Consider the following 27,025-nt stretch of genomic DNA (forward strand, 5'->3'; position numbering starts at 1 on the left):
GCAAGTGTTTCCTTCTGTTTCACTTCGAAGCTGACCCCTACCCTGCTTATGAATCACACCCTGTATGCTAACTCTCACCTGAGGATTGACCAGAAGTCCACTTGTTTTTTTATGAATTTTTAAAAAAAAACTTAATAAATTCAATTTTAAATGACATTTTGTCCCATGAAAAACATTTCCTCAGTCACCGTGTTAGTGTTCACAAAAGGCATAATACACACCTCTAGACAAGGAAAGGATCGTCCAGAAGTCCACTCTTTAAGGTAAGAAATGCTACCTTTTCCTTTCCTCCAGCAAAGTATGAGCTGAAAATAATTAACAGAAGACTTCTGCACATGTTTTGATGTACCTCTAGCTTTAGTGCACTACTTTGAAGCCCACAGTAGATCAAATACTGAGAGTGTATCTGGTACAATGATCCTTCCTTACTTTCAGGTATCCAGAAACTTGTGACGTCTTGGGTAGTTGGACACAGAACAATGTCTCATGAGCTGTTTCTGTGAGAAGTAATGAAAGAAGGAAGAAAGGTATTTATGGGGACAAAGCATAGGGAAATAGAATGGAAGAAAGAGAAGTCTATGAGCTGAGCATTATGGAAGGGAGTTGACATTTAATCCTAAAGCAGTTTCCAAGAATACTGTATTAGAATGAATTAGGGTCATCATCTATGGTATCCAGATAGCATTATTCAGTAGTTAATCAACAGAACATTAAAGTGGCTTTTGTACAGGAACCCAGGAGCCTTCAACTCATCCACTCTTGTAGCTTCCATCTCCAGTTCTTTTAATCCTGGCCAAGACGGAGGCCGAGGATACCTTCTTCCGGTCGTAAGCCAGACCGATGGCCGCCATGCAGTCGATGAAGAAGGTGGTGAAGTTGATGTGCCAGCGGTACTCACTGGCGGAGTAGTCCTGGGGGAAGGCGTGGTGGTAGTTGTGGAAGCCCTCCCCTGGAACGGAAGAAGGAGAGCAGTTAGGGGCTCCGTGGATGGCTGCCCCATCTCTGCACACCTCTTCCCTAGCGGGTACCTCGCACTTGGAAGAACCCTAATCCCATTGAGGAAATAGACGAACTCACTCACTGTCTTCTGCTCTGCTGTCCTCAGAGACACCTCAAGAAATGCATGAACAGATCCTGTCACTGCAGTAGTCAGAGAGTCTTTGTCAGAGGACAAGAGGATGAGAGGGATACTGGTTCTGCTGGGAAAGGATTTTATACCAGACAATACCAGTTCTTCAGTGAGTGTGGGCCTGAGAACTTAGAAGATCTGTCCATGGGTGCATGTGTTTTGGAAAAGGAAGGGAAAGAAGGAAAATTGTAGCTGTGCTTCTTTCAGGTCCAGTTGGCAGCATGCCTTTCTCCAGGCACGCAGCCCTCTGGAAGGGTGAGAGGTCCAGTAGGCTGGGCGGCAGCAGCCAAACGACAGTGGAATAGTCCAGCCTGCAGCAGGAGCTCCCTCAGCCACTCCTGGTGCACAGAGGACTGCTCTGGACACACTAATTCTCTAATGTTTGGCCTTGGGATAGAATTCTGAAAACAACTTCTGATGCTTTACTGGATGGAGGAAAATTTAAAAAATCCTAGCTAGACTCATGACAATGTCACTTTCTGTAGTAGGTTAAGTGTCCCCCCGCCATTTTTTTTTTCAAGGCAGGGTCTCACTGTAGCTCTGGCTGACTTGGAATTCACGATGTAGTCTCAGTGTGACCTTGAACTCATGGCAATCCTCCTAAGTCAGCCTCCCGAGCAGTGGGGTTAAAGGTGTGTACAACCATGCCTGGATCCATTTTTGTTTGGTAAAAAAAATGTTTAATTAATTTACAAGCAAGGAAGAGGGTGGGGAGAAAACAGCAAGCAAGCCAGGGACCCTAGCCATTGAAAACTATCTCCAGATGCATGTGCCATCTGTATATCTGGCTTTACATGGGTACTAGGGAATCACACCTGGATCCTCAGGCTTTGCCGGCAAGTGCTTTATCTGCTGAACCATCTCTCTAGCCCTGTACCCCAACTCTTGATGTGACTTTTCTTTTTGCATTGATTCTAACACTACTGATAATTTTCAGGTTGGGTAAAGAACACATGTCACTGGACCCTTGAAGATAAAGGAATTCTCAGGTAGATTCGAAATGATTTTGAAAACAAGCCAAGCAAATGTCTTCAACCAGGACTTGTCAAGATGCACTGTTCTTCTGCCCACTGAGTTGTTCATGTGGTCATTTGTGCAACAGGTGACATTAGTCCAATGTCAGGAATGTTGACCTTGCTAACTTCCACACATTCTAAGGTTCTAAGTGATCACAGACTAGTTTTTTTTTTTTTATCTGACATTTAAAATGACGTCATATGCATGCATAGAGAAGGGGTAGAAAACGGGAGATGAGAGTCTGTGGGTAGTGACTGGGCAGCAGGAGACAGCCCCCGAGAGCTGCAGGGACTGGTGAGCTGTGTCAGAGAGAGCATAAGCCTGTGACTGTGAGAGAGGGAAGTCATGAAGCCTGCAAGATGTTTTATAGCACAGAACAGCTTGAGGATAGGCAAAGGTGAGATAAGAGGGACATAAGGCTGGGGGTCACTTTGAACTCATAAGGACACTGGAGTTGGGGAAAGTCAGCACATACACTTTAGCTGAAAACAGGATGCATTTCAGTCCATGTTATTACATTTCTATGAAAAGCTCAGAATTTTACAATATCAGTGATTTTTTTTCTTTTTTTCAAACATGGGTCAGGGTAAGAACATGTTCAATAGTAGAAGGTGTCTTTTAGCAGAACAAAGTGATGAATAAAAAGATGTTTTCATAGTCACACAGTTAAAAAAAAACTAAACCAAGTAACATGTTTTTCTACATTTTATATAGAATGGTTACATATAAAGTGCTAAGCTTATTGGCTTCTCCATTATCCTTATGATTCCGTTACGCATCACTGCCCCAGGTAAAATGCATCCTAATTCAGAGGTGATAGGGAACAGAAAATGTAAGATGGTTCAGTATACATAGTACTGCTGATGTTTGGATCCTGGAATGAAACACAGTGTTATTTCCCACCACCTCACATCACCTAAGACTCGTCGGACACTCCTACTTGATTGCTAATGCAGTAAAAGTAATTTTACAGCTGGACACCTGAAATAAAATGGTCATAAAATGGTTCAATCTGTTCTCCTTGGCTGTTAAGCTAGTACTCCTATTAACAAATCACTACCTGCACCCTTGCTATGGAGTACTGACTTACCCAAATTGGCCAATGAAACCAGGACCTGCTCTCGGGGATTGATATTCTTGTCGTAAGGGCGATATCCATAGAGGTGGGCAGCACTGTTCACCAGCCACATGGCATTGAGTGCTGCAGCATATCGGAGGAATGTGGCAACGAATAAGCTGTGTAGTAAAGTTTCACCCCAGAAATAGCAGGGTACCAGTGTGGGCAGGATGAAGCATATCAGCAGGACACCAGGCTTGTAGTACCTGTGGAGAGATCACATGCTGCTCAGTGCAGAGACACAAACAAACCTGCGCTGTCCACACTGATTGGGCTGTGTGGTATCTTTTCTCCTTCACTGTGAGCACAAGGAGACTGAAACTAGCAGGAGGGAACAGTGGAACTTATTGAGGTCATACTGTTATCTTATTCTTTTTATTTGTTTCATTTTGTTTATTTGAGGTAGGGTTTCACTCTAGCCCAGGCTGACCTGGAATCACTCTGTAGTGCTAGGCTGGCCTTGAACTCATAGTGATCATCCTACCTCTGCCTCCCAAGTGCTAGTATTAAAGGCTTATACCACCAGGCCTGCCTATCTTATTCTTTAGATGAGGCAATGTATATGCAATATATGGCTTCCCTAGAATTGCCCTAGTAAGAATCAAAGGAGCAAGACATGTTTTTAATGTTTGGAGATTTTTTTAATACTTCTATTTGCCAGGCATGATGGCACACACCTTTAACCCCAGGACTTGGGAGGCAGAGGTAGGAGGATTGCCATGAGTTTGAGGCCTCCCTGAGACTACATAGTGAGTTCTAGGTTAGCCTTCGCTAGAGTGAAATCCTACCTTGAAAAGCAAAAACAAAAAAACAAAAAAACCTTTATTTACTTATTGTAAGCAATGACACACACACACACACACACACACACACAGAGAGAGAGAGAGAGAGAGAGAGAGACAGAGAGACAGAGAGACAGAGACAGAGACAGAGACAGAGAGACAGAGTCAGAGTCAGAGAGAGAATGGGATGGGTTCACCAAGGCATCTTGTCACCAAAAATGAATTCCAGAAGCATGTTCCACTTTGTGTGCATCCTGTATACCTTGGTTCTGGGAAATCAAACTGAGATTGTCAGGCTTTGTAGACAAGTGCCTTAACTGCTGAGCCATCTCTACAGCCTCCGAGATGGATTTTTTTTTAATCTCATTTATTTTTTTTTAATTTGATTTATTAGTTTTCTTTTCATCAAATACAGGCAGTTTGGTACCATTGTTTAGGCTCATCTATGATGTACCCCCTCCCATTAGACCCTCCTTGTTGATGTAAATGTAAATGGGTCGTGCATTGTGGAGTTAGTCCCCAGTTATTGGTATGCTAAATGTCTCTGCAAATCATGACCCAACATGTGACTCTGATATTCTTTCTGCCCCCTCTTCCGCAAAATTTCCCTGAGCCATGTTGGGTTCATTTTTGGTCTGCTTCAGTGCTGAGGTGTTGGGGGCCTCTGAGGCTCTGGCTCTCTGATTTGGTAGGAGTTGATTTTTCTCTGCGTTGGTCTCCTTCCCCTTTGTGCTGGTATCCGGTTCACAGGAAAACATCACCCTTGCTTGTTTCACCAATTGTCCTTAGTTTCAGTTGGGCCCCTTTTGAGGTATGTTGGGGCAGCTCTCCGAGATAGGTTTTTATTAGCGTATAAAGCACTTAAGAGAAGGAAAGAGGAGAGTACAGAGTGCTCCTGTCCATGAGATGCCAGGACTGAGGTAAAGCCCACCTAGAGACCCAGATCAGTGTCTATTATAGGGAACAGTGATTTGAAATAGATCTGTGATAATAAATTCATCATTTATATTTCCAAGAGCAATGAACCATGTTAATGGACCAGACCAGGATACAATCACAAACTCATCAGCTGAGGTCTGTTGCCTAGGCTGTTCTCCATCTCTTTGGGCTCCTTTCTCTTGCCCATCAGGGTCTTTGCCCAAGTGTGTGGCAAGCGGCATGGATCTGCTTTCTCCTGTTACTCCCTAGTTCTTTGGTCTGCCTTTCCTCAGGAGGCACACTGAGTGTCACTGGCCCCCTGCAAGTCTCTGTCCTTCTGGAGACTTTGTGTCTCTATCTGGGCTCATATAGAGGAGGCCATTGGCATGCCAAGGGAAGTGATTGACATCTCTTCAGGAGTCATATCTTCAACTTTTAAGGTGCTGACATTGCCTGAATCAGCTCCTTCCCCCTCCACTTTTGCCTCTGCTTTCCTAGCCCAGGCCTTCCCTATCTTCTACCTTGTTTACCTGCTTATTGAGAATTAATTGCAGGTCACTGAGACATCAAGCTTCTACTAGTTAGGATAGAAGTGTTCTATGTGTCGACTAGCTGTCAGGAGACTGGAAGGAACAACACAGCCTATTGAGGGAGAAATGTCATCAGTACTTTTAATTAGCAGTGGATGCTGCAAGCATTATGGCTGGCTAGTCAGGTCAAATATATACCAACTCTTTTTTTTTTAAAATTTTTTGAGGTAGGGTCTCACTCTAGCCCAGGCTGACCTGGAATTCACTATGTAGTCCCAGGGTAGCCTTGAACTCATGGCAATCCTCTTACCTTTGCCTCCCAAGTGCTGGGATTAAAGGCATGTGCCACCCTGCCCAGCCCAACTCTTGCAGTGATGGCATGTCTCTTATGAGAAAACCACCTGCTCTCTGATTGCACTTGAGGCCACTCCATAGGATGGAATTCCTTCCTGGTACTGAAAACCTAATCAAAAGCTTATGCCTTTGGAGGTCATAAGCCTTAGGGGGTTATTACTACTATTGCCTGGCTGAATGAATATATTATGCCCACTAAACTGCACTGTAAATAATTATGTTACTGTCCATACACCATTGCTACTCTCATTTCAGTTGTGATTAAAGAGGCTTCTCTTTATAGGTGTAAATAATGAGTTCTTAAATACTGTCTTCCAAACACAAAGTGCCCTTTGATATTCATGGCCGGAGAGAAGCTGATGTTACCTATACAAGACCTCCATAATAGTAGAAAAATAAACGAAGACATCAAAATAGAAGAGAAACTAGTTAGAAAGAAGGGATTCAGTGGGGAGCAGATTTGGAAGGGGAAAAGCAAGAGTGGTGGGAAAGGATTATAATCATGATATGTTGTTTATATTTATGAAAGTTATTAATAAAAACTTTAAAAAACAGTTGAATAAAAACTGAGGCTAGAGAGATGGCTTAGGCTCAGCAGTTAAAGTGCAAATTCTCCAGTACCCTCATAAAGCCAGATGCACAAGCGGCAAATGCGTCTTCAGTTCATTTGCAGTGCCAGGAGGCTCCAAGATTCCCACATTCTCTCTCTCCCATTTCCCATGAATAAATAACTAAGACATTTTTAAAAGAAAACCTTTAAAAACAAGAATCAAGCAGTGGTTGCTTTCAGCGGTCCTGAGAGCCGGCTCTAAAGCCACCTTCGACTGCCTCATGTCGCCAGTGCAGCCACTGGTAGTTCTCTGCCCAACTGTGGTAACTTCACTCCGGGCCTAAGCCGGTCCCTGCATGGCATCAGTCCCTTTTATGTCACACCCTTACTTCAAGAAGGAGTTTGCTTCTGAATATATGCAGAGCATCTCATATAAACAAGTTTGTTTTGTGTTTTGGTTTTTGAGGTAGGATCTGTCTCTAGCGCAGGTTGACCGAGGCTTGTCAGCTTGCATGTTGTGAGTTTACTGTGCTTGTCCACACGCAAATTTGAAAAATCACTATTTGCTGGTTGTTTCTGATAATACTGTTGAAAACGTTTTCCCTCCTCAGAGATGCCACAGTGGTTAAAGTTACTTGTATGCCCCAGTATGGATTCCCTAGTACCTGCCTAAAGGCAGATGCACAAAGTGGCTCATGTGTCTGGAGTTCATTTTCAGTGGCAGGTGACCTTGGTTTTTCCATTCTTTCTCTCTCTGTCTCATAAAAAAATAAAAATAAGCCGGGCGTGGTGGCACAGGCCTTTAATCCCAGCACTCGGGAGGCAGAAGTAGGAGGATCCCCGTGGAGGACACCCTGAGGCTACATAGTGAATTCCAGGTTAGCCTGGGCTAGAGGCAAGCCCTACCTTGAAAAACCAAAATAAATAAATAAAGAAATATAAAACTAAAACGACTTGACCATGAAAGCCTAGTATATCCCTCTGCTTTAAGTTGGTGTGCAGTATGAGAAATAAGGGGTCTCCCAATCCACAGTGCACGGGACCACATCCCCAGCTCCATCCTCCCTTCACTCACCTCCGCTGGAACATCACCAACTTCTCAGCTTTTAGGTCAGACAAGTTCATCAAACTTCCCTTCTCTTTGACGGCTGGGTGTTTGCGCACAAGCAGCCAACCCACGTGGGAGAAGAAAAAGCCCCGACGGGAATTGTGAGGATCCGCGTGGGTGTCTGCGAACTTGTGGTGGACGCGGTGATCTCGGGCCCATTCGTACACATCATTCTGGAGAGAGAGAGAGAAGAGGAGCTCAGGTCTGAGGAGAGATAACCTGGTGAGGGAATTCTAGTGCTCAGATGTCTGTAAGGGCCCAGGATTCTCAGTCTCACCTTACAAGCTACCAGGACTCTGGGTCCAACCGAGACAAGGGAGAGTTCCCTCTTCTGCACCCTTGCCCCTGAAGCTTATATGTGGAAAAGCAGGTTAAAGGCCCAGCCCCAGCAATAGGACATCTGCTCTGTGGGAAGGGGGAGGTAAGACACCGGCTCAGAGTTTCAAACACTGCAGTTCTTGTAGATATGACAGGGTCCTCACAGGTAAACAATCCTTCTCCACAGAGCCTCTGAGGCAGGTTGCATTGTGCTTTGTGGTAAAGGTTAATGTAGCTCCATCCTGATGCATTTACCAGTGACAGGTCACCCAACTCAACAGCAAGGTCATCACATAACAAAAAACACGAATATTTTTCCAAAGGCCCTCAGAGCATGTCTGGGACTCTTTACAAATGTACCAGTGTGTCTCTTCATTATCTTTTCCAATGGACATGAAGAGCCTTTAGTCAATAATTGCTGGGGAAGAGGAGATTGTGCACTTGAGGTAAATACCTGAGATTGTGAAAAGACCAAGAGGACCAATTTGGTTTCTTGTTTTCCTCTTACTGAGGAGAGTTAGGGGGATTTAAACAGATAGGAAATGGGTCAGGAGGAAGCAGATAGTCTATTAATGCAATTAACCACAGGGGCAGGATATCATAAAGACAGACTCTAGGAAAGAAAGAAAAAAAATAAAAAGGCCAGCAGTTTTATATGTCTTGAGGGAGGGGCTAATATGAGTGAGAGGAACACAGATCCCTCATTAACATGACAGGCAAGGGCAGAGAGAGACCAAACCCTATAAAACAGAGTCCCTAGCTGATTCAGACTGACTCCCAGTCCTGGCTGCTCTCCCAACCTTAAGGGTGGGGAGTTGCTTGCAATAAATTTTGCTCCTTCTGCTTTTACTGTCCTTTTGAGTCTACTTGTCTTCATTTCTGGAGTTTCCACAAATTTGTTACCTACACCTATAAAAGGACCCATGAGAGTCTTCCGGTTAAGATGGCGGCGTAGGTACCACGCCAAAGCAGCCTAGGGGGGAAAAAGACCAAAAAAACTCAGCAAAATACACACTTTTACTAAAAAGTGAGGTGTATAGGAAATTGAGGCGGCAGCGGAGAAGTAGAAGAGTTCCAGAGCATCCAGAGCCTGCACAGGCGGGAACAGCGGCTCCGGGGCGGCTCGGCCACCCGCTGCAGCCGCGGAGTGGCAGAAAGCCGCCGGACTCTCGGCTCGAGCCGCAGGACAAGCCAGGTGTGGGATTTTCCCCTCACACCGCGCTCTCCGCAACTCGGGAAACGTGAGGGGAGAGCGGCAGCGAGCAACGGAGGGAAGAGCAGACCGCGAGGTAGAAGCACACATGGAACAGCGATACAACCAGAGCAGCCGCAGCTCCCTCCCCTCCCCCACCACCTGAACCCAGCTCCAGCGAACACAGCAGCGGCCCGGGACCCGGCCACGCCAACTTGGGCTGACAGCAGGACCCAAGCAGGAGCAGAGTTCGGCAGCAACTTCAGCGGCTCCAGCACCGGTACCAGTGGCCCCAGCAGCAGCGGACCCAGGAGCGGCAGCGGTGGCATATCCCACAGCAGCAGCTTCGGGGTGAGCAGCGGCGGTGGACACGGCAGCGGCAGCTTCAGCAGCGGTGGTGGCTCCGGGGGTGGCAACTACAACAGCAGCAGAGGCAGCAGCAGCGGCTCAGTTTGCCCCGTAGGAAAAGCAAGTGCCCAGCTCCAGAAATCAGAACAGCAGCCTGACGACCCAGGTAGCAACTTGACTGAGACCACAATCACCCAAGGTAACTGGGATTGCACCAGGGAAGGGTCTCACTTGGTCACAAGCTGACTTGGATATCTCAACAGACCAGAAATCTAAACCTCTTTGTTGATAGAGGATCTGGTCATTATAATAACTACTCTTGCATACATACTCGGGGCTGTTTTTGATTGAATGTGTACAGTGTTTAGTTAAATTTTAGAATCTACCAGTATTTTACTCCACTCAGCCTGCTTGAATACTCCTATAGCAGGGAAACTCAACCCCTAAGAACATATTTGTAGATACTCTGAGAGTCTTAAGAGCCACACCTAATACCTTAAGGTCCTACCCTGAAAATATATTACATCAAATCAATTGATACAGCTAAGAATACACAGCTAGCTAGAAAATCCAAGCATTAACTTAACCCAAGATGCAAAAATATATACATTATAACACAAGAAACACTAAAAAGCAAGACGATATAAATCCACCTAAAAGTATTAATGCATCAGAAATGTACTCCAGTGAGAAAGAGTTAGAGGAAATGCCTGAGAAAGAGTTCAAAAGAATAATTATAAATATGTTCAAAGAGGTCAAAGAACACATGAAAACAATCAAAGAGGAAATCAAAGAGGAAATCAAAGGAATCAAAGAAGAGGCAGGACACCAATTTAATGAAATAAAGAAGGCAATACAAGACATAAATAGGGAAATAGAAATAATAAAGAAAAACCAGTCAGAATTACTAGCAATGAAGAACACAGTTAATGAAATAAAAAACTCTGTAGAAAATCTCACCAGTAGGATGGATGAGGGAGAGGACAGAATATCTAAGCTAGAAGATCAGGTGGCAGACCTAATGCAGTCCAACAAAGAGAAAGACAAACTTATAGAAAAGTATGAGTGGGAATTTCAAGATATTCGGGATACTATGAAAAGATCCAATATAAGAATTCAGGGCATAGTAGAAGGAGAAGAACTCCACTACAGAGGCATAGTAGGCATCTTCAACAAAACCATAGAGGAAAATTTTCCCCAAATTGGGAAAGAGGTGCCAATACAGATACAGGAAGCCTTTAGAACCCCAGCCAGACAAAACCCAGAAAGAAACTCTCCTCGCCACATTATACTCAAACTTCCAAACACACAAACCAAAGAAAAAATATTGAAAGCAGTTAGAGAGAAAAATCAAGTTACCTACAAAAGCAAGCCCATCAGGATTACAGCAGATTATTCAACACAAACTTTTAAAGCCAGAAGGGCTTGGAGTGATATATTCCAAGTTCTGAAAGATAACAACTGTCAACCAAGGTTGCTTTATCCTGCAAAGTTATCCATCCAAATAGATGGAGAAATAAAGACATTCCATGACAAAAGCAGGTTAAAGGAGTATCTGAAGACAAAACCAGCTCTACAGAAAATACTTGATAGAATCCTCCATGCTGAACAAAAGGAAAAGCACACATATAAGGAACCTAGAAAAAACCAGCTATACTCAAATACCAGTTAACAGAAGACAGCACAGGTAGAACAAGTAACACACACACACACACACACAAATGGCAAACATAAATACACACCTTTCAATAATATCTCTTAATATCAATGGTCTCAATGCCCCAACGAAAAGACATAGATTTGCAGACTCGGTTAAAAAGCAGGATCCTACAATTTGTTGTCTCCAAGAAACTCACCTTTCTACAAAGGATAGACATTATCTTAGGGTGAAAGGTTGGAAGACGGTGTTTCAAGCAAATGGGCCTAGAAAACAAGCAGGGGTTGCTATCCTAATATCAGACAGGGTAGACTTTAGTCCGATGTTAGTCAAAAAAGATAAGGAAGGTCACTTTATATTGATTAAGGGCACACTCCAACAGGAGGACATTACAATCCTAAACATATATGCACCTAACATGGGGGCTTCCAAATTCGTCAAACAAACACTATTAGAACTAAGGTCACAGATAACACCAAACACAGTGGTGGTGGGTGACTTTAACACCCCACTCTCATCAATTGACAGGTCATCCAGGGAAAGAATAAACAGAGAGGCATCTGGACTAAATGAGGTCATAGAAGGAATGGACCTAACAGATATATACAGGACATTTCATCCAAAGGCTGCAGAATATACATTCTTTTCAGCAGCACATGGAACATTCTCTAAAATAGACCATATATTAGGACACAAAGCAAATCTTAACAAATTCAGGAAAATTGAAATAATTCCTTGCATTCTATCTGACCACAATGGAATTAAACTACAAATCAGTAGCAAGAAAGGCTATAGAGCATACACAAAATCATGGAAGCTAAACAATACACTACTAAATGATGAGTGGGTCAATGAAGAAATCAAAAAGGAAATCAAAAAATTTATAGAGTCAAATGATAATGAGAACACAACATACCAAAATCTCTGGGACACAATGAAGGCAGTTCTAAGAGGTAAATTTATAGCCTTAAGTGCCTATATTAAGAAATTAGAAAGGTCGCAAGTAAACGACCTAATGCTTCGCCTTAAAGCCTTGGAAAAAGAAGAACAAGGCAAACCAAAAAGTAGTAGACGGGAAGAAATAATAAAGATTAGGGCAGAAATTAATGAAATAGAAACAAAAAGAACAATCCAAAGAATTAATGAAACAAAGAGTTGGTTCTTTGAAAGGATAAACAAGATTGATAAACCCTTAGCAAATCTGACCAAAAGAAAGAGAGAAGAGACACAAATTAATAAAATCAGAGATGAACAAGGTAACATCACAACAGATTCCAGAGAAATTCAAAAAATTATAGGGACATACTATAAAAGCATATACTCCACAAAGTATGAAAATCTGAAAGAAATGGATGATTTCCTTGATCTATATGACCTACCTAAATTAAATCAAAATGAGATTAATCACTTAAATAGACCTATAACAAACATGGAGATCCGAGCAGTTATCAATAATCTCCCAACTAAAAAAAGCCCAGGCCCGGATGGATTCACTGCTGAATTTTACCAGACTTTTAAGGAAGAGCTAACACCATTGCTTCTTAAGCTTTTCCAGGCAATAGAAAAAGAAGGAATCCTACCAAACTCCTTCTATGAGGCCAGCATCTCCCTGATACCAAAACCAGGCAAAGATAGAACAAAAAAAGAAAATTACAGACCAATCTCCCTCATGAACATAGATGCAAAAATTCCCAACAAAATATTGGCAAACAGAATACAAGAGTATATCAAAAAGATCATTCACCCTGACCAAGTAGGCTTTATCCCAGAGATGCAGGGATGGTTCAACATACGCAAATCTATAAATGTAATACATTACATAAACGGGTTGAAGGACAAAAATCACATGATCATCTCATTAGATGCAGAGAAAGCATTTGACAAAATCCAACATCCCTTCATGATAAAAGTCCTACAGAGACTGGGAATAGAAGGAACATATCTCAATATAATAAAGGCTATTTATGACAAGCCTACAGCCAACATATTACTAAATGGGGAAAAACTGGAAGCTTTTCCACTAAAATAAGGAACAAGACAAGGGTGTCCACTGTCTCCACTTCTATTTAATATAGTTTTGGAAGTCTTTGCCATAGCAATAAGGCAAGAGACACACATAAAAGGGATACAAATTGGAAAGGAAGCAATCAAGTTATCATTATTTGCAGATGACATGATTCTATACATAAAGGACCCTAAAGACTCTACTAGCAAGCTGTTAGAGCTGATCAAAACCTACAGCAATGTAGCAGGATACAAAATAAATACACAGAAGTCAGTAGCCTTCATATATGCTAACAACAAACACACAGAGGATGAAATCAGAGAATCACTCCCATTCACAATTGCATCAAAAAAAAATAAAATACCTTGGAATAAACCTAACCAAGGAAGTAAAGAATCTATACAATGAGAACTTTAAAACACTCAAGCGAGAAATTGCAGAAGACACTAGAAAGTGGAGAAACATCCCTTGTTCCTGGCTTGGAAGAATCAATATCGTGAAAATGGCAATCTTACCTAAAGCAATCTACACATTTAATGCAATCCCTATCAAAATTCCAAAGGCTTTCTTCATGGAAATAGAAAAAACAATCCAAAAATTCATTTGGAATCACAAAAAACCTCGAATATCTAAAATAACACTGAGCAACAAAAAAGAGGCTGGTGGTATCACCATACCTGATTTTAACCTATACTACAGAGCCATAGTAACAAAAACAGCATGGTACTGGCACAAAAACAGACATGTAGATCAGTGGAACAGAATAGAGGACCCAGATGTAAGCCCAAGTAGCTATAGCCACCTGATATTCGATAAAAATGCCAAAAATACTCATTGGAGAAGAGACAGCCTCTTCAGCAAATGGTGTTTTGAAAACTGGATAAATATCTGCAGAAGGATGAAAATAGATTCTTCTCTCTCGCCATGCACAAGAATTAAGTCCAAATGGATTAAAGACCTTAACATCAGACCGGAAACTTTGAAACTGCTAGAGGAAAAAGTAGGGGAAACCCTTCAACATATTGGTCTTGGCAAAGACTTTCTGAATACAACCCCAATTGCTCAGGCAATAAAACCACAGATTAACCACTGGGACCTAATGAAATTACAAAGATTTTGCACCGCAAAGGACACAGTGAAAAAAGCAAAGAGGCAACCTACAGAATGGGAAAAAATCTTCGCCAGCTATATATCTGATAGAGGATTAATATCTAGGATATACAAAGAACTCAAAAAGTTAACCAATGAGGAATCAAACAAGCCAATCAAAAAATGGGCTAAGGAGCTAAATAGAGAGTTCTCAAAGGAAGAAATACGAATGGCATATAAGCACCTAAAAAAATGTTCTATGTCACTAGTCATCAGGGAAATGCAGATTAAAACTACATTGAGATTCCATCTCACTCCTGTCAGATTGGCCACCATCATGAAAACAAATGATCATAAATGTTGGCGGGGATGTGGAGAAAAAGGAACCCTTCTGCACTGCTGGTGGGAATGCAATCTGGTCCAGCCATTGTGGAAAACAGTGTGGAGGTTCCTAAAGCAGCTAGAGATTGATCTACCATATGACCCAGCTATAGCACTCCTAGGCATATATCCAAAGGACTCATCTCATTTCCTTAGAAGTACATGCTCAACCATGTTTATTGCAGCTCAATTTATAATAGCTGGGAAATGGAACCAGCCTAGATGTCCCTCAACAGATGAGTGGATAATGAAGATGTGGTACATTTATACAATGGAGTTCTACTCAGCGGTAAAGAAAAATGAAGTTATGAAATTTTCAGAAAAATGGATGGACCTGGAAAGTATTACACTAAGTCAGGTAACCCAGGCCCAGAAAGCCAAGCGCCACATGTTCTCTCTCATATGTGGATCCTAGCTACAGATGACTGGGCTTCTGTGTGAGAATGAAAATACTTAGTAGCAGAGGCCAGTAAGTTAAAAAGGAGACATAAAGGGTGGAGAAAGGAAGGGAGGAGGATACTTAATAGGTTGATATTGTATATATGTAATTACAATGATTGTAATGGGGAGGTAATATGATGGAGAATGGAATTTCAAACGGGAAAGTGTGGGGGTGGGGAGGGAGGGAATTACCATGGAATATATTTTATAATCATGGAAAATGTTAATAAAAATTAAAAAAAAAAAGGACCCATGATTCCCACACCATCAGGGAAGCATTTTTCTGGCAACATTATTATACTTTAAGTCACATTCAGCAAGTTATTCTGTCTCATTGCTAAAGGCTAACACCTATGAGAGTCCCCTTCCCCAACTACCTTCATTGTTTCTGTATTCTAACTATTTGTCTCAGTAAACTTCAATAGCTTGCTTACCCAGTCTTGCTGTCCCACGTAGGATTGAAGGAGGGCAGGAGACTGCTAGCTTCTTTTAGGTAGTTTCAGTTAGAAATTGAGACCCCAAGACATTTAGCAGCTGCACCTCACAATGCCACCTAGCCTTGGCACTCCATGGAACTCTGGGCCAGGATGGAAGCTGTGTCTGAGGTAGGGTTTCCCTCTGGCCCAGGCTGACCTGGAATTCACTGTGTAGTCTCAGGGTGGCCTCGAACTCACAGTGATCCTCCTACCTTCGGCTCCCAAGTGCTGTGATTAAAGGCATGTTCCACCATGCCCAGCTTTAATATCTGTTTAACAGCCTCAGTTTTTCTTAAATGAGCTTTATGAACTGCACTCCATGTGTTTGCAACTCTATTCCAGCCTTTCTCTAAAAACCTCAATTTCTTTTAAAAGGAATCCTGTAAACTATGCAGTGTTTTTCACATGAGAGCATGTGTCCTACTTCCCACTGTTTATAATTCTGCTCTAGCCACCCTTCCTAGACTCCAGTGTCTCCTAATTAAACCAATTTGTGACATATCCTTCTTGAGTCTATCTTTATTAATTCTTTGTTCAAGGTAGGACAGAACCAAAAACTTAAGGTTCATAAATTCTGGGGGACCTGTCCAGAATCTCAAAATCCTGCATCAGGGTCATAAAGTTCATCTCTTTTATCTTTTAGGGACTCAGTTTCCTCATTTTTGAAATGGAGACTTTCCTCTTAAGATTGTTGTGAAGGTTTAGTGAGTTTGTCTGTAACACGTATGTCTAGATGATGACCAGTATGTACTGGGCGTAGGCTAGTTTGTACTTTTTGCAATAACAGAGTTGCTAATCTGTGGTATATCACCACAAATCCTATTGAGGTACATTCCTAAGACAGTCACTCTAAAAGATGAATCTATTGTCCACTGACTGTCTAGGAAGCCAAGGTGGGGGCCTGCCAGGTAAGCCATGGTCCTTTATACTGAGCAACCACCACAGCCCACACAGTGATAACACAGGTACCTTAGGACCAAGAATGAGACTATACTTAGGGAGTCTTGCCTATGCACCACCCATGCCTCTTCCCAGTGCTGAGCCTGCCCTTGAGGAGACTGGACAGGGTGTCAGTTGTTCTGCTGGCTCCTCTCTGGGTGCTGATACCTTCACGCTACCTGAACCACTGATAGAGTGGAGACACAAGAGGTGAGCAGGTCTTGTCCCTTACCTGGAAAGCCATGGTGTTGGCAATAATGAGGAAGATTCTCAGGGGCAGCCGTGCTCTGTATGATCGATGGCTCCACAGGCGATGAGCCCCGGCTGTGACGCCTAACGTGCCGATTAAAAAGCAGCCAATTCCTGCCAAGAGAACACAGCAGGGAAGTCACCATCCACTGGGAATCCCACCAGGAGAAGCATGTGAGGCCTTGTTTTTTACTCCACAGTGATGGATAATTTTAAAGCCAAGAGAAGTGGGAGGGCAGGATGTTTGTTGAGAGGCACCAAGATGAACTGTCCTTTTAGAATCAGATCTTCATCAGGACAGTTGTAGCTTTGTGCCGTAAGTAACACGATGCGGTCTAAACTCAGACGGGTTTCATAAATCCCAAGGACTAAGTGGGGTGTCCCTGTTATGACTGTTTGGACAATGAGAGTGTGTCTGGACACAGGACATGAGAGAGGTCACTGAGGTCATCGTAGAGAAAGCAGGAGACAAAGAAATCCTTTGGTCCTTCAAGGTCTCTGAGGGAGAGGGCTAGCCTGTTGTTCTCTTGCTCTCAGCCAGACTAGGGGTTAAGGGAAGGAACAAGTCACTAGATAGAAGAATATCATTGTAATTCAGGGTTGTCTGGACTACTGCAGCAGGGGTGGCTGGGCTTACCCACCTAGCCTTGAGCCTGTGTACTCTGTGTACATCATAGTGGGTATTGCAGTCAGGTTCACATTGTTGATAGAAGTAATCCAACCAAGAGCAGCTTTTGTGGGGACAAAAAGGGTTTATTTTGGCTTACAGACTCTGTATAATGGCAGGGGAAAACAAGGGCGTGAGCAGTGGGTGGACATCACCCCCTTGCCAACATCAGGTGGACAACAGCAACAGGAGAGTGTGCCAAATACTGGCAAGGGAACACTGGCCATAATACCAATAATCCTGCCCCCAACAATACATGGTCTCCAAGAGGCATTAATTCCCAAATCTCCATCAGCTGGGAACCTAGCATTCAGAACACCTAAGTTTATGTGGGGACACCTAAATCAAACCACCACATTCTACCCCTGGCCTCCATAAACTGATAACCATCCATGATGTAAACTGCAATGCATTCAGTCCAACTTTAAACATCCCCATAGTATTTTTATTAAATTTTTTGTTTGTTTGTTTGTTTTTATTTATTTGAGAGTGACAGACAGAGGGAAGGAGGCAGAGAGAGAATGGGCACACCAGGACTTCCAGCCACTGCAAAAGAACTCCAGACTCATGCGCCCACGTGTGTATCTGGCTAACATGGGTCTTGGGGAATCAAGCCTCAAACTGGGATCCTTAGGCTTCACAGGCAAGCGCTTAATCACTAAGCCATCTCTCCAGCCCATCCCCATAGTTTTTATCAACCCCAGTGATATTCAAACATTCCCATAATACAAGCTCTGTTAACTGAGCCATAATACAAAAAAAAAAAAAAAAAAAATCCCCCCAAACCCATAATGGCGCAAACATCCAAAGTGCAAAAGTTAGCATTGCACATAGAAAAGAAATATTCAACCAATACAAGATTTAAATAGGGCAAACATCAAACTCTGTAGCTCCAACTTCAACAAATCTAGTCAGTGACAAATCTCATAGTTCTAACCAGCAACAACTCTCTAGAGTTCAAATTCTGCCCCTCCATAGGCTACTCACAGTCATGGAAAACTTTATCTAGACTGGCAGCTCTCCTTAGCAGCCATCTTGTGGTTCTGGCATCTCCACTGGGTGTCCACTGCAAATCATGGTTCATCCCCATGGCTCCATCAGGTCTTCATGCAGGCATCCACCAAACCTGCTACACAGTAACCATGGCCATTTCCAAAACACAAGATGAAGTTACAAATTCAATGACCCTCTCTTTCCTGCATTTCTATAGTCCATAGTATCAGGATGGGTGCCAATTTGTTAAATCAGGCGGGGGGGGGGGGTAATGCAAACTTTGAAGAACAGGACACTCCTTCAACAGTCAGACCTCTTCAAAAGACTACACTCTTTCTATTGTCCTAATGCAGGTCAGCTGGCCAAATCTCAATGGTTGTAATCTCTCAATTACAGCTGAACAGGCAGCAGTTTCAGCCTAAAGATTTCTTTCTGCGCTATTTCCCTCTACTCACACCAGTGCATTGATATGCAAAGCAATCATGCACAAATTTTCAAGACACAGGCATAACAGCAAGCCTCTCACACAAACTGCTTCTAGCCCAGACCATGAAAGGCTCTTTCTCACCAACATAAGGCAAACATCAAAGTCCTTAGTTCTTACATTCAGGTCTTTCAATTCTGACCTGAATAGTCCATCAAGCTGTACTTACAGCACTGCAAAGTATCTCTTAAGCCAAGGTTTCAAATTCTTCCACATTCCTCTTGAAAATCAGCTCCAAAAGGCCAAAGCCACACTATCAGTTGTCTGGCATCAATCCCACTCCTTGGTACCAACATTACTATTGCAGCCAGGTTTGCATTATTGGCAGAAATCACCTAACCAAGAGCAGCTTGTGGGAAAAAAGTGTTAATTTTGGCTTATAGACTTGAGGGGAAGCTCCAGAATGGTAGGGGGAAATGACAGCATGAGCAGAGGGTGGATATCACCCTCTCATCAATATCAGGTAGACAAAGGAACAGGAGAGTGTGCCCAACACTGGAAAGGGTCACTGGCTATAATATCCATAATCCTGCCCAAGAATACACTGCTTCCAAGAGGTGTTAATTCCCACATCTCCATCAGCTGGGAATCTAGCATTCAGAACACCTAAGTTTATGGGGGCATCTGGATCAAAGCACCACAGTGGGAATCTTGCTAGCTCTCTGGGAGAGGAAAACACTGGAGTATGTACTGATGTAGAGGCTATAGTTCCAGATATAACGTCATCTTCTTTACAGTTCAGTGAGTGTCTGTTTTTCCCTGAATGCTATCATCCTTTGGACTCTGAGATCTTGTAGTTTTGAACATTTGAATGGCCTCATAATGTCCCAGACACAATACATAGATATGGAGATAAATTCTAAATTCCCAGCAACTAAGCAAGCCAAAAGGCAGGTTGGGGAATAAGCTGTTTCCACTGTACCAGTTACCATTTTCATTGTGCCTGGGCAGTATTCCACCTATCAACTTTGACTTCCTTTGCTCTTTCCTTTGATTTGGAGGATCCCAACATCCACCAGCCAGGACATTCTGACGAAGAGCAACCAGATCAATCTGGCCACTGGTCAATTACAGAAGTCTCAAATTTTAGGAGATCCTGAGAGCATGGGTCTGTGGCTATTTACCAGCAGGACATTTCACTAGGATAACAGGCAACCTGGTCAGGGGAGGTCAGTCCTGAACATAGTTATTTAACAAGAGAAAGCTATTTGATGGGGCTTAACAGGCTCTAAAAAAACCAATAGGAAATCAAAATCAGAATTGTCCCCTCTGTGTTGTCATGATTTGAGGGATTTGCCTTACGTGCTTAATCACCTCTGCTCCAGGAACTATAATCTCTGAATGGGCAGGTAAGAATCCATACATCAGAGAGGATGAAGGTTTATTCAGGATCACAATTGTGTGTGTAGTGTGATGCTCAGTTTTCTCTCAACAACTATTGTTTTTCTAGCTATACCATCTGTTCCCTGAAAAGTGCCAAGATCCCAGATTTCTCTGTAGTTACATCCCACTTTCAATCTAGAATCTTACTGTCAGCTAATTGTCGACAATGCTGAGGTTGGATCAAAGCTGGCATCTGCATCGGGGAGGTAAGCCCCAGAGTTACATATCTGTAGTCGCTGAAGTACTCAAGCCCCGTCACAGTGCTCTACAGTCCTGTGGGTTCAGACATTCCACCTATGATTTAACAGGGAAGGGCCTGTGGCAAGTATCCATGGGCAATGTTTCACTCCTAGGGAGCAACTGGAAAGGATTAATCCTCAAAGGCTATAGAGGATAGTTGAGGATGGAGACACCAAACATTGCACAAACTGTCTTGTGTTCTAAACACAGAGATTAAAATTTCCAAATTGCTTCCCCCACTCCTGCCTATTGCACCTGACCCTCTTCCTCATACAAAGGCCAGTAAGTGAGTATGTGGCCAAGGAAAGTTCTGGCCATGTTCCCTCTGAGCTGAGGTGAGGTCCAAGATGATGTGTAGATTCTAGCCATGCATTCTTCTTAACTTTTCAAATATTTTTATATATTTGCAGGCAGGAAGAATGAGGTGGGGGAGAGAGAAAGGAAGGAGAAAAGGCAATACTGGACTTTATACCACTGTAAACACACCTCAGATGCATGTACCACATTGTGCATCTGGCTCTACATGGGCATTGGGGAAAGAAACCCAGGCCACCAGGCTCTGCAAGCAAGTACATTTCCCTGCTGAGCAACCTCTATAGCCGGATGGCCATATTTTGTTTGGAATCTTCTCACATACAAGATCTGACCACTTCTAACCTGGAAAAGTCCCAGGGCTGCCAGAATCCTACAATTTCAGGAGAAAAGAAAGGGCTGTGGGCAAAGCTAAAGTCCTCAGCAGATATCCAAGGAAGAGTCCATGAGATTCATGCTGAAAGTGGCCCTGACACACCAGCTTTTCAAGCAAATGCAATGTCATCTTAAGGGAACCGGGTCAAGAACCTGAGCATACTGGAGTCTGCTCTGACCCATATCCACTTTCTGTTAAGCAGACAGGTCAGTTCAAATAGATTAGTTCTCTGTCCTCCAAGGAAAAAATGTGAGTATTCGCAGTGGTAGATAAACAACGTGTCATAGAGTTAGCTTGAGAAGTGTGGTGGATGGATTTTATCCTCAGCCCTCAATGTTGTCATAGATGTTTCTTTAGGTTTGAGAACTCTTCCTAACATGATCTTCTGAACCCTGATGAAACTGAGTTGTCATCACTAAGTACCTGGAAAAACTGTGGCCCTGAGAAAGAGGATCTCCACAGTTGCATTCCCCTGGGACACCTGGAGCCCCTCCCAGATGAAGCTCCAAGGACCAGACCTTGAACCTATAAGTTTTCAGAGGTCTGGGACAGGGGTAGATAGTACCTGACCAGCCAGTCTTTCAATACAACTACCCTCCTAAAGAGCTGCCAGAAAGTACTCTCACCTGTCATTGCTGCAGAAAATTTCTCATTGTTTTCTCCAAAACCCCTTGCTCATTGCCCCTCACAATGGAGCTCCTGGCCCTAGGTGTGCAGAGCTTCCTGCTTCTTTCTCATGATTCAACTTCAGAAGCAAGAAGCAGCCATCAAGCCACCCCCAGGGATGTCTGAGGAGCTGAGCTAGGGAAGGTCAGGGGCAGTGGCAACTGTTTCCCTCAATATTGCAGTTTGAGGGCCAGGGCTGATCATGATACTATTTCTAGACTTGTATATCCCTGCCAAGGAGGGATAGGTATCCAACAGGAAAGACTGGCATTAGAAGCTTGAGGGTTCATAGTATTCCAAAGCCTCAAGACAGAGGAGCTGGCTGGGTAGGGAATGACATATGAAATGATTCTGCATCCTTATTTCATTCTAAGGACATTTTGCTGACTGACATGTGCTGCACCCTGGAGACCTACCTGGAGACACACACCTGTGCCCCTGGGGTTGTATAGGAGCCAGCTTCATCTTCCTCCAGGTCACACAAACCTGGTCTGTTCAGGGTCAATGCCGAGTAGCTTTTGTTAATTCCCTTTCTATTCCTCCCTCTCAGAAGAGCTCTCTCCCAGTCTCTCATTGCTTTGTCCACTAGGCTCATTTCCCAACACAGCCAGTTTGTTAGTAATCACTGAGAAAAGTCTGGGTAAGCTGGAGAGATGGAAGGAGACAGAGAGAAACCACTGTCCAGGGTGAGTTACCAATTGGTTAGAGGACAGGGAGAAACCTCATGTACTGGCTCAGGCCAGTGGAATTGCTTACCCCAGAGCAAGGTATAGAGCTTGCAGATTGGAAGCAGTGTGATTCCATACAGGGCTCCCAGGTGCAGCAGAGCCATGAGGATGATGTTTCTCCAGACGTACTCCAGCTTGGGCAGGGGGCCCTCCTCATCCTGGTAGGTGGGGTCATGTGTATCATCTTTCATTTCAGGGCAGATGTCTTCTGAGTGGAGGGGCATGTTCGCCTCTTCTCTACCTTGTCCACTCTGCTGGCCCCAAGAGCGAGGCATTACCATGCTAGTGGTAGCATCATAGCCAGGGATCTGGGAGAAGAAGGCATGTAGAGTCAGGGGAACAGATGCATGGAGGCAGTGGAGGACATGGTAACACACACAGGAGGGAGGGAGAGGTGCAGACCCCGACCCAGGGTCTCTTGCTGCAGGAGGATGGGATAGAGCCACCTGGAGGTGGGATGGGGCATGTACACATGAATTGATGATGAGACCTCCAAGTGAAGGGGCAGAAGGAGAGAGGGGTGAAATGTTAGCCGCCCAAACAACACACAAAGAAAACACATGTTTATATAGAAAGGTTCTGGCTGTACAGTCTTCTTTGAAGCTCTAGAAATGAAAGTTTCAGAATGAAAGGACAATGTGCGCCCCACTCCCCTCACCATATGGAAGCCATACGAATATGAAAAGAGGTCCAGGGTGTCTCTGTAGCTCCCACCTCTTGTCCTCACCAAACAGTCACCAGAAGCCCAACTGGTGCCAACGACCCCATGCAGTGGAGGTCACCAGTGCAAAGCTGACCTGTTGTGACAAGTGATTCTGGTTCAGCATCATCTCTCTGGGAAGCTGAGGTCCTGTTCCCAACAATAAGATACAGCGTAGATTTCAGGACTGCCAAAACTGAGGTTGCAAAAACTGAGTCAGGAGGCCATTTGTGTCCTGTGCACCTCGCTGGCTCAGCCCTTCTGTGTGCAAATCTCTCCTGGCTTCGGATTTAAAGTGTTGATCTAGGAAATGTGTCCAGTATTTGCTCAAATATCCTTGGCACTGCCAACAAGGAGCAGAGTGAACTGAGGTTGCAATGTCAGTTTGAGGTAGGGAGAAGAGGAACACTGTACTTACCTCAGCTGAGGTCCTGAGATAACCCATACACTAATAGTGTACAACCTTTTTTCCATTTCTTGGTGTAATGTTAATGTTTTCTGAACTCTGGAGCATCTTTGACCAGGGAAATTTGCCACCTCATCTTTCTAGACCATTGGCATTGGGGATCTTCTGTTCCTTCTGCATACAACCCTTGGTGCCCTCCTGTCCCTCCTTTTACACAGATATTGTTTATGTAGCATCAACCACTGAGAAGTCATGAATATTGAGGCCACTTTGTGACTGGAAGACAGTGTTGTAAACATTCCTCCCCTTCTCTTGGCTCTTACATTCTTTCCACCACCTCTTCTGCACTGAACTCTGACCTTTGAAAGGTGTTATAGAGATGACTCACTTAGTGTTAAACATTACACTGTCAATTCTCACCACTTTGGCCTTTTGTTTTGTTTTGTTTTTCAAGGTAGGGTCTCACTGTAGCTCAGGCTAACCTGGAATTTACTCTGTCTTCTCAGGGTGGCCTCAAATTCATGGCAATTCTACCTGTGCCTCCTGAGTGCTGGGATTAAAGGTGTGTGCCACCATGGCCAGCTACACTTTGGCCATTTTTGAGCCACCCCAGTGGTCACTGCCATCTGAAATACAGCATTCTCTAACTAAAATGAGAGTAGTATTAAGATATGGTCATAAACATAAGTGTTTAGAAGGCAGTTTGGTGGGAATAATATAACCATTTAGCCAGATATCAGTAGTAGTTTCTTCCCTGAGGCCTGTGACCTTCCCAGTCAGTACTAGACATGAATTTCCCTTCATGGAGCAGTTATCAAATCCAATAAGAGAGTAGTTGCCCTCCCCCATAACAGACATGACACCATTGCACCAGTTGGCACATTTCACCTGGCTGGCTAGCTGTAAAGCTTTCAGGGTCCACTACTCTATTAATGATCTTTCTCTTTCCAAAGCCTACATAGATCTTTACAGCATCCTGACATCTAGTTAATAGGGAGAAGGCTTCCAGGTTTGCTCCAGCTTGATTTCTCAGTGACCTGCAGCCCAAGCATGTGAAGTCTTCTGGAATAGATTCTTACCAACTATCTAGCTAAAGTGGGCAACCAAGAGTCTTGGCAATATTCTGTAATGGTTTGGGGCCATTAGTGGCCCTGTTAGGACTGCCTTCACTGTATTCTAAATGTTTTGGTAAGTGTGTTCTCATTATCATTTGACTGTATGATTTTTAAAAAATATTTTTTATTTATTTATTTGAGAAAGTGAGAGAGAGAGAGAGAGAGAGAGGATAATGGGTGTGCCAGGGCCTCCAACCACTGCAAAGGAACTCCAGACTCATGTGCCCCCTTGTGCACGTGGCTTACATGGGTCCTGGATGATCAAGTCAGGATTCTTTGCAGGCAAATGCCTGAACCACTAAGCCATCTCTCCAGCCCAGATTTATGAATTTTTTGATTATTTCATTGACCCATTCATCATTTAGTAGTGTATTATTTATTTCCACAATTTTGTATATGGTCAATAAATTTCTTGCTGCTGATTTTAATCTCATTTGATCATATAGAGTGCAAGGAATTATTTCAATTTTCCTATATTTGTTAAAGTTGGTTTTGTGTAATAATACAGGGTCCATTTAATTTTATTTTTTTTCTAAATTTTTGTTCATTTTTTATTCATTTATTTGAGAGCAACAGACATAGAGAGAAAGACAGATAGAGGGAGAGAGAGAGAATGGGCGCGCCAGGACTTCCAGCCTCTGCAAACGAACTCCAGACGCGTGCGCCCCCTTGTGCATCTGGCTAACGTGGGACCTGGGGAACCGAGCCTCGAACCGGGGTCCTTAGGCTTCACAGGCATGCGCTTAACCACTAAGCCATCTCTCCAGCCCTGTGATCTTAATTCTAATATTGTTTGTTTCATGAAGTTGGGAGCCCCATATATATATGTTTAGGATTGTAATGTCCTCCTGCTGGAGTGTTCCTTTAGTCAGTATAAAGTGACCTTCTTTATCTTTCAAAACTAATGTTCATTTGAAGTCTATCCTATGAGAGATTAGTATAATGACACCTGTTTGTTTCTAGGCCCATTTGCTTAAGACACCATTTTCTAACCTTTCACCCTAAGGTACTGTCCATTTTTCATGGAAAGATGTTTCTCTTGGAGGCAACAAAGGGAAGGATCCTGCTTTTTTAACTCACTGTGCAAACTTATGTCTTTTGTTTAGGGAATTGAGGTCATTGATATTAAGAGTTATTATTGAAAAGTGTGTGTTTATTCTTGCTATTCTTGTTGTTTTGTAGTTCAAATTTATCCTTTACTCTCTAGTATTAACTATTATTTGAGTATGGTTTACTTTTTCCTGGTTCCTTATGTGTGTTCTTTTCTTTCTTTTCTACATGGAGGATCCTTTGAAATATTTTATGGAGAGCTAGCTAGTTTAGTGTTCATATATTCCTTTAGCCTGCCTTTGTTGTGGAATATTCTTAATTGTCAATCTGTTTGGGTGGATAGTGTTGCAGTTAGGTTCACATTGCTGGCAGAAGTCACCTGACCAAGGAAAAGGTTTATTCTGGCTTACAGACTTGAGAGAATGCTCCACAATGGCAGGGCAGGTGCCGACATGAGCACAGCATGGACATCACCCCTAGCCAACATAAGGTGGACAACAGAAACAGGAGTGTGTGCCAAATAGCGGTAAGGGGACACTGGCTATAATATCCATAAGTCCACCCCCAATAATACAGTGCTTTCAAGAGGCATTAATTCCCAAATCTCCAGTCAGCTGGGAACGTAGAATTCAGAACACCTAACTTTATGGGGGATACCTGAATCAAACCACTACAAAGAGCTTTGCACTATAAAGTAATCTTGGTTGACCATTGTTATCTTTCAGAACTTGGAATACATCATTCCAAGCCATTCTGGCTTTTGAAGTTTGTTTTGAGTAATTTGCTGTTATCCTGATGGATTTGCCTTTGTATATGACTTGATCTTGCTCCCTAACTGCTTTCAATATATTTTCTTTGGTTTGTATGTTTTGTAGTTTAATTATAATGTGTCAGTCAGGGGCTCTTTCCTGATTTTGTCCAACTTGGCATTCTAAAGGCTGTCTGTATCTGCATTGGCATCACTTTCCCTATTTAGGAGAAGTTTTCTTCTTTGATTTTGTTGAAAATACTTGCTATGCCTTTGTAGTGAAATACTTCCCCTTCTACTATCCCCTGAATTCTTATGTTTGATCACTTCATAGTGTCCCGAATGTTTTGAAATTCCCATTCATGCCTTCCCATTAATTAGGTTGTCTTTCTCTTTGTTAGACTGTATCTGATCTGCCACCTGGTCTTCTAATTATATATTTTGTCTTCTCCTTGATCCATTCTACTGGTGAAACTTTCTACAGAGTTTTCTATTTGACTTATGTGTTGTTCATTTCTAATATTTCTGATTGGTATTTTTCATTATATTTTTAATTT

General features: G+C 43.1%; 1 protein-coding gene across 1 annotated transcript; it reads right to left on the reverse strand.

Annotated features, from left to right (window-relative positions):
- Positions 1–749: 749 nt before the first annotated feature.
- On the reverse strand, positions 750–22,730 carry LOC123460123 (acyl-CoA desaturase 1-like). The gene is made up of 5 exons (XM_045147609.1): positions 22,478–22,730; positions 16,584–16,714; positions 7,473–7,678; positions 3,237–3,469; positions 750–949 (listed from the first exon to the last, which is right to left on the reverse strand). The coding sequence occupies exons 1-5, from the start codon at positions 22,728–22,730 to the stop codon at positions 750–752; spliced, it is 1,023 nt and encodes a 340-aa protein (XP_045003544.1).
- Between the last annotated feature and the right edge of the window lie 4,295 nt (positions 22,731–27,025).

The sequence above is a fragment of the Jaculus jaculus genome, chromosome 1, assembly GCF_020740685.1.
Source record: "Jaculus jaculus isolate mJacJac1 chromosome 1, mJacJac1.mat.Y.cur, whole genome shotgun sequence".
Taxonomy (NCBI): domain Eukaryota; kingdom Metazoa; phylum Chordata; class Mammalia; order Rodentia; family Dipodidae; genus Jaculus; species Jaculus jaculus.

Bases quoted from the DNA above. Each gene is read 5' to 3' on its own strand.
- LOC123460123 (XM_045147609.1), bottom strand. From the start codon at position 22,730: ATGGTAATGCCTCGCTCTTGGGGCCAGCAGAGTGGACAAGGTAGAGAA. The intron at 16,715-22,477 runs GTAAGCAATTCC...TTCTCTTGGCAG, and splicing joins GCTCTATACCTTGCTCTGGG to GAATTGGCTGCTTTTTAATC. The intron at 3,470-7,472 runs GTGAGTGAAGGG...ATCTCTCCACAG, and splicing joins TTGGTGATGTTCCAGCGGAG to GTACTACAAGCCTGGTGTCC.